The 8,685-nt window shown below is 45.3% G+C and overlaps 1 protein-coding gene across 1 annotated transcript in view; it reads right to left on the reverse strand.

The window, feature by feature from the left end:
* MAP4 (microtubule associated protein 4) overlaps positions 1-8,685 on the reverse strand; it is a 164,922-nt gene that overhangs the window by 32,328 nt on the left and 123,909 nt on the right. The window contains 1 exon segment of the mRNA XM_014525701.2: positions 426-526. Coding sequence (XP_014381187.2) covers positions 426-526 — 101 coding nt within the window.

Here is an 8,685-nt window from a genome sequence, read left to right on the forward strand (position 1 = left end):
AAGAGTGTGAATCTCTTGAGTTCTGCTTCACATTCAGCTGAAGGCTGGAAGCATCCTGAAGCAGGTCCCATCACTGACCCTTTGTACAATACTGAGCATGACAGAGCACCAGGGTCTGAGCATGGCCTCTGGAAGGCTCTGCAATCATTTCCTCAAGTTATCAAAATATGAATTTTCAGAATACTTTGTGGCTTCAATACAGATATCACCTAAATATGCATTAAGTTTAGGATAAATTTGCCAAATTAAATCCGGTTCCAGGCAGATTTACTGCAGGCCGGTTTGTCTCGAACAGCACCATTTGTGTTCTAGTTATGTGGACTCTGGCTCAGAAAACAGAACTGTGTCGTCACAGCTTGAGAAGCAGAGAAAAAGCGGGGAACCCAAATCAGCGCAAGGCAGAAAAGGTCCGAATTGATACCAACCTTGGTCTTCTTCTCAGGACTTGGGGGAAGCTCTTTGTTTGGAGGAGCTGTGATGTCACTCCCTGTCACAGTCTCCACTGGTTTGATCTCTTCTGGTTTTGCTGACAAAAGAGAGAGAGAGAAATTTATTTTAAGCAATGTATAAATTATTTTGAAATTCTTATTTGAAAATGCCAGTACAATGCCAGAGGAGGTTATATGGTGGCTGCTCCTGGAAAGGCTCTTGGGAGCTAGACTGATTTTTGGGAAGAGTTTCCCACTGCGGTGGAACAGACTATCACTACAAAGCCTTTCCAAAGTTCAAAGATTTCCCAGGTACCCAAATGGTTCAACTGGGGAAGGAAAGGTTACCTAGAGAGGTTGCAAAATCTCCATCCTTAAATGTTTTGAAGACCTGGCTTGACAAAGCCCTGTCTGGGATGCTGTAGTTGGGGCTGGTCCTGCTTGGAGCAGGGGGTTGGACTAGATGTGACCTCCTGAGCTCCCTTCAACCTGAATTTTCTAGGCTTCTGTGAAACTGCCGATGGAAGGAATTGCCACGTGTGCTAACAACTAAGAAAACCTTCCATAAATATCATGTGCAGGATGCTTCTATAGTCTGTTCTTTCAGTCCTTGATGTGTGGCTATTATCCATCAGTATAAAAATCGCTTCACACTGCCCCTCTTAGGTTTACGCTAGCGACACTGCTTCTACTTTTCATTCACTTTAGCTCCTCTTGCATTGCAAGATGCAGCAACTATCCACAGGGCTCTGAACACGGGCCATTCCCAGGAGCCAAAGGAACGCGACTCCTACAGCAGCCAAGGTTAGCGAGAGAAAGTAGGAAAGAGAAAATGCTGTTCAGACATGCAAGAGACACTGCAGATACTCGTTAGTAGAGAAGTCACTGGAGATATCATGCTTGGGTATTGAGCGTTTCACACTACTTAAAGCTTTAATTAATGGATTGCTGAGTTACAAGTCAAGGGTTGCCAGGATTTTTGCTGTAATTTTTAATTCTCTACATTGTTCTAGTTCCGCCAAGTTATTAAATTACCAGTCGTCTCCCATGCCCGCATTTCCCAAACAGGGACAACAAACGTAACAAACAGTTTTCTGTACCCTTCCACGAGCAGGGTCTGAAAGCTCTGTCTGCATGCTACTGAAAGGCAAACAGCGGCCTCCAATTAAATGAAAGTATAAAGCAAGAAATAAGAAAAGCCTAAGGACATTTCTCTAAACCTTTTAACTTAGTCTAAAACTACTTCAAATCTTCCAGTGTTTTGATGAGTTGCTGCCATGCACACCCTGCAATACATCAAAAAGTGTAAAACCTACTTGGCTAAAGACAGTTTTAAAATACTGGAACTAGATGCAAAATCTCTGAATCACTACCACACTGCTCTGGAGTATTTTACTGCTGCGCTTCCTTTGATACTTGAAGCCCAGAAATCTCATGGTCCATACAACGGTCTTGCCACAAGCGGATTGTTTCATTCCCACGTCAGATGGAAATTAAGATACAGAATATCCCTATTGGGTGTTTTTTTTAATAAATACACAACAGACTGATAGGCTACCACCTCACAGTTGACTTGGTGAAGGAGGTACGGAAAGTCGAACAGCAAAACGATCCCTTCCTAAGGTCTTCTCAGGATTACATCCTACCTTCCATATTTCCCAGCTTGTCCATTTTAGAGGCAAAAAACTCTGAAATCGCAACCTGCCAGTGCAATATTTTGCTCACCCAAACACTCTGAACGTCTTACCTGCTTTTTTGTCTGCTACTTCTTGTGACGCGATGGGTAATGGTTTTACTACTCCATGCTAACAGAGGACATTTGTCTTTCATCATACTTGACTTTTCATCTCCTATCCTCTAAACAATGCTAAGAGCTGCACAGTCCTGAAGGTACACACAAAAATACTTCCAGAGAAAAATCTAGCGCTATTTTTTCTTTTAACTGAAGAATTATGGCCAAAAATCAAGGACCAACTCAAGCTGCCATATTCTGACAGTCCATTTATTTTTGGTAACTAATCTGTGCACACAAGTAACTTTTTGTCTACTGGAGTTCAATAATCCATCATGTTATTCCCCTAATTTGTCAGCCTTTGCTGTAGGCAACACTGCAGGAAATAATTATTATCAGTAGTTCTGGGATTTGAGGAGCAAAATTTCTGTCCGTTAGTTGGCTAAAGCTAAATCTCCAAGAGGATTGTGTCTTGGAACTTATGTCTGGAGAGAGCTTTATTTCTTTGGATTTGTATAAAATTATGACCCTCGTGGAAATACGTGTCGCAAATCATCTTATTGTCCCCAGCCAGCAGATACCCCGAGGCGATCCCCCACCAATCAAATTACCTTCATGCAATGTCAGCTGCTTAATGTTTCAGTTAATTCAGCAGCAACATTAAACCTCTTGTCTGATGAGAGCATTTGAATGCTCTGTGAATCAGCCTGAAGCTGCTAGTTCAGACCCGGATGAATCCTATTTAGATTCATTTGAAAGTCTCATCAACTTGTCCACAGGGCCGTCCTGCTTTTGAGGATCGAAGTAACGCAAGAGTATTCTTACAGACTCAGCAGAGTATTTCATGCCTAAGGAAGCAGTGGACTGCCTAACTGAAACATACTGTCAGCCAATCTCGCTGCAATCAAGATGGACTCAAGTGACAGCTACGACAAAAAATGGGGGGCAGAACCCTAAAAACAAGATAAAAGGTAAAACCTCTGCACTGTAATTCCTTGTGGGATAATGCCAGTGCCTCCCCATATGTAAGTACTGGTTTGATGTAGACAAGGTTGCTGGGTACAACCGCCAGCAAAGCATCTGTTCATGTCCCCCCTCTCCCAGCATAACCTCTGAGGGTACTGGGCTACAGTGCCTTACAGGCCCTTCAAAGGGCATTTTTGTTTTGCACTCTCCTCCTTCCATTTAATTAACCACCCAATTTACTCATCAGTACGTTTGCTTTCATTCAACGTTTAATTACCAGGCTGCTCTTTTCCCAATACCGAACAGAGCACTGCCTGGGAAGGTTGGCTACTTACAAGGGATAAAGGAAAAGCTGCCAAATCTTAATCAAATGTGTTCACTGTCCATTAGAATAGTTGAGGGGACCCTTTCAAAAACAGAACAGCAAAAGGTATCCTAAGGACATTTTGTTCAAAGCTACCGATGGACACGGCCCCTTTCCCGTGAACAGAGTTCTCCCTTTGTCTCCTCTAGCTCCTGCTTGCTACCGAGTTTGCTGATGGTGAAACAATTCAGCTCAGCTGATTCATCACCGAGAATCCAATTTCTCCCTGCCGGGGAGGCGAGAGGGGGGCTTGAAGGAGAGCGAAAAGGACAATCAGCCGAGCGACACGCTGTACGGAGAACCCGACTTCTGTAATGCAGGAATCAATAATGTTGACAAGGGGATAACCCATGCAGCTACTGCAAGGGGAGCAGAATGAGGGATCCTGTACTTCCATCTTTCTTGTCCCCAAACGCACCCATTCACTAATCTGGAAGTAAATCTAGATGAATGGAAATTTAAATTTCAGTTCAGGGCTCTGCAGTCTGCTGTGGTCTCTCACCTCCTAAAAAATGAATTGTCTGGAAAACAATTTGCAAGCTATTTCGACTAGCACCATTGGGGCACCTTTGACATAGCAATAGCTTTCCTCCATTCTTCCTGGTCTTTTGCAATCCTTGTACAATCGGTCAGGTTTAATTATGCCCAGTCTTTGATGTTGGTGGTCCAGCTTGCCCTAGGTCTTCCTTCTCTTCGTCTGCCCGCAGCACCCTGCAAGATGGTGTTGGTACAGGGGCCAGGCCTTCTTGTTACATGCCCACATCAAAGGTGCCCCAATGGCTGGTGCGACCTCGAGACTGACTGGACTATCACAGAGCACTAGGGAAAGTCCACAAGGCACGTTTTGTTAAAGTTTTAAACACTTATCTCTAGGTCTGTCACTGTCTTTATTACAACCTTGGACATACATAACCGGCTCCAAGGGAAAAGAGCAAATGTGGTTCCTGCTTATTCAAGAAAGGGGTCAGTGTCCCTTTTACGGCTGCCTGACACTTCCTATTACACAACCCTGTGTTTTAGTTGGTTATAATTTAGCTAAATGTAATGGCTTACGGTGAGGGTTTGACATGCTAAGCGCCTGCCTCCAGCAGATTTATTTGTATTTATTTTTTAATACCAGCCCGAACGGTCCAGCCATTTCCGAGAGTGAGGCTAAGGAAAAAAAAAACAACATTTTGCTGATGCTAAAATGCCGGTGACCTTTTCTCCGAAAATCTCTAGTGTATGCTGTGGAGAACGGACCTGACATTTGGCAGGGGAAGACCTTCAGGTCAGGGATGTTTGCTTTCACCTTCTCCATAAAAAATCTGTTCAAAGAAAGCCACGCTATAAACTGCTGAAAGCCTGCACTGCACACACGCTCAGAAAAGCCTTTGCTTTCAGTAGCTCAACTCCCAGACAACTCCATCCTCAGCGAGCATGGTCAAATCTGTCGGCAAGTACTGCTTACAAGTCTCTGTACATGCCAGCACAAAGCAGCGAACCCAATCCTTCCCTTTCCAGCTCCCACGTGCAACAGGACTGTGCATGCACCAGTGCCTAGCGTGAAAAACAAATCTCCCTCCAGCCCAGTGACACAGGCCAGGGACACAGATTACACATAAATGGGTACAAGCGATCGGAAACCGGTTCAAATCTGTAACACAACAGAACGTCAGCGCTTTCAAAGTGGCTGAAACTGGTTTAAGATAAACTTGGATGAATGCAGTATCAGACTCAACTGATTTAGGTTAAATTGCTTTAGTGAACTTCTCTTGCAGATCCCCTCCAGGTTCAAGTTAGCTCACAGTCCCCCAGCATCCCAGGATGCTTTGCACCTCCCCTGTATACTCCCCCCACCCCTTTGCAGGGTGGGCAGGCTAGCCTTGGCCCAAGCTGTCTGCTCCACCCAGCAGGGTGGTGTGCTCTAGTGCCCTCTGGTTTCTGGCCTGGCCATTTCCAGAATCAAAAGTGAATGTCTGTTCACTTGTTTATGGGTTCAATCTACGCAGTTTAGGCTAACCCGAGAAGACTGAATTGCATCAGCCTTGGGCTTTTCGACTGTCTATACTTAGCCACAGACCTCACCTGTGAACAGCTGGGCTCTGAACTGGACTGTGACTAAGCACTAGAGCCAAGACCATGGAGCTTTCTAGGATCCTTCTAGAATCCAAGCCATACAGAGAAGGAAGCCACCCAATTCAAACACAGAAGGAACAAGTGAAATCAGGAGGAAAGGGAAGGAGAAAACAGGGACAAGGAGACTGGTGAGATGGAAACTAGAGGAGAGGGAAACTGAAATTGGGACTCTTTAGACAAAGAGGCCTGGAACTAGTGAGAGCAATGAGAGCAGTGATGGGAACTGAATCCCATCAAGTTTTATGGGGAGAGAAATGATTGGGACTGGGTAGGCAGGGAGAAGAAATCAGGGTAGGGAGGGTATACAAAGATTTGGTAGGCAAGGAGAATAGGACTGAAGCAAGGCCAGGACTAGAACAGACGAGGCTAACTCATGGACTCTAGGGGCTTTTGCCTTCCTCTGTAGCACTGCAGGGGAGGACTGGGCCTTTTCCTTGGTTTGCACGAATGCACTACTTGCAGTCCTTGCAGCAGCAGGACAGTGACAGTGGCTCTGTCCCCCTGCTCTACCTGTGAGATCGTTTTTGATGTTTTGGGCACCGTGTCTTGTAGTTGTGTAATAGGCTTGTCTGTGCAGTCTTGTTGGGAACAGGCTAGATGGATGCTTGAACAGGATGGCTGAGACTGCGATGACCTTGCCCCGAGGAGGTAACTGGATCAGACTAGGGATTGCCAACCTACAGCCAACAGCTGCATCCGGCCCACAGTGCCATTTGACGCGGCCCATGGACATAGGACTTCAGTCGTGGGGAAGCTTTAGTAGAAGTCACTTTCCCATGCCACCGCAAAGAAAAGCGCCAGCAGCAAGCGCTCTCCCAATGGCACTGCAGAGAAAGTACCCTTGGTGGCTGGGTCCTAGCATCCACCTGTCCGCCTCCAAACCGAACTGTCAATCTGTCCAGCAGCCTTAAGAGGTTGCTGACTGCTGGACTAGATGACCTCTCAAGGTCCCTTCCAGCCCTGCTTTTCTACGATTCTTACACCACAATTTTAGAACCTGGAATGAAACTCAAGATTTTTGAGTCTCAACATGTTGTAGAGGTACCTCTAACCCAGCGCCCTCGCTTACCCAAGTGAACGTCATATTACATTATAGATTTTGGGGGGAGGGTTAAACCTGGCAAGTTCGCACCAAAAAGGGACACAGAAAAAACATGGTTAAGGTCACAAAAATCAAGCTTTCAAGTGAGGACACTGGAGAAGTCCAGTTGCTTGCGCAACCTCAGATTCAGCCAAAATTTAGTCAGATTCAAAAAGGGATTGGACATATTCTTGAAGGAAAGGGACATCACTAGCTATTGAGCACGGGAGCGAGAGGCACGACCTCCGAATCAGAACTTGAGACCTTAAATCCTGGAGGCTGCAAGTGAGAGAGGAACAGTGGGGAAAAAAACCAAAAAACTGTGGTCATATCCGGTTCTCTCTCCTTCCCTGCATCCATTCTCTGCCATTGTGTGACACAGGAAACTGGGCGAGATGGGCCCACGGTCTGACTCAGTAAATTGCAGTTCTTATGTTCCCAACTCAACCTCCTCAATGCAAAGGAAGTGTAGTTATGAAGAGGGGCTGTTCGCTAAAGGATCCTTGACTCATGCCTTTGTTTTGGAGAACTGGATTTTAAACCTGTCGCCTCCACAGAGTTCCCATGAGATGCTAGGCACGTCCTTTAAACCATGGTTTTCACAGGTGGTCACTAACTGCACGTTACTCATTTTGTGGAGGCTCAACTTGAAAGCCTAGCATCTGGTGCGCAAAAGGGCCGAGTACTCTAATGTGAATGCAGTCAATGGGAACTATGCTCAGAACCTAAGAGCAGCGTATTGCTAAAGGACAGTGAAAAATCTGATCCATGTTGCGAACTAGACATCCAAAATTAGTGGAAGTGCTTGACTTTCTGATTATGCCTCAGCTCTGCCTCTGCAAAGTAGGGAAAAGATTATTCTTTCCCATCACAGGATTGTTGTGAAATGAATGGTAGGTTTTCATATGGTGGTGATGAATGCTATGGAAGACTTGGGAGGAAATTCATAACTGCCTTCAGAGCAAGGTTGACATGCTCAAATGGGGCATGATGCCACACAGCCGACAGCAAGAAGAAAAGAGACCTGAACAGCTGTTTAGCTGAGCACTGTTTATGCCATGAACTGAATGAGGCACGAGCCCTTTGGAAATAACTAGGTGAGTGATCAGATAATTAAAGCTGCATTATAATGCACAGACCTCAGGGAGCCAAATTACAGTTGGCACAGGCAACCTTCACTCAGGCCTTAACTTTCCAGTCCTAGACTCCGCAACCTTAAGAGTAACATAATTTTCCATACACAGTATTTTTATTTTTGAACAAGACTTGACTTTTTGAAGGCAGACTGGCATGAGGACTACCTCCATAGGCTGACCGAAGTCAACCATGTCTCAGACATGCAGACTCTCCCAATGCTAGTCTCACAGAGCAGTGAACATCCACATATTTAAACTCTAGCTGCTAGTCATTTCAGCACAAAAGACTAATTAAACATGGAAACTATCCTAGTTCCTGTATCTAAATGTGTGTCCAGATACTTGCATAATTATGAATTGTAAACCAACGAGGAACTCTGGTATCCAAGCAGATTCAGGATGAAAATTTATGCTTAACCGGCTAGCAGTCACAGGAAGAGGCAGAGGTCACTATCACTGGGTAAAACTTAGCAGTCTGCAATCCAGAGGAAATCGGACTAGATCCAACTGTCCCTTGTAGCCTTAAAGTCTGCCACCTAGCCCTGCCGCCTCAAATCTAGAACAACCAGGGCCACAGGATGCCCACTGCACCATGCTATTGAAGATCTGCTGTATATCAGAACTAATGCAAAACTGAGTTTTGGAGCTATTTGTATTTTTCCCCTAAAATAGTTCTAAAACATTACAGGGGGTCACTTTCTACATGGCAAGTCTTCATGGAAGAATTAAAAGTCCATTCAAGGGTCACAACACACACTAGACCAGCCACAGAGAACTGCTGCCTAGATTCATAGATGTTAGGGTCGGAAGGGACCTCAATAGATCATCGAGTCCGACCCCCTGCATAAGCAGGAAAGAGT

This window comes from Alligator sinensis, unplaced genomic scaffold (genome assembly GCF_000455745.1).
Source record: "Alligator sinensis unplaced genomic scaffold, ASM45574v1 scaffold1296_1, whole genome shotgun sequence".
NCBI classification, from domain to species: domain Eukaryota; kingdom Metazoa; phylum Chordata; order Crocodylia; family Alligatoridae; genus Alligator; species Alligator sinensis.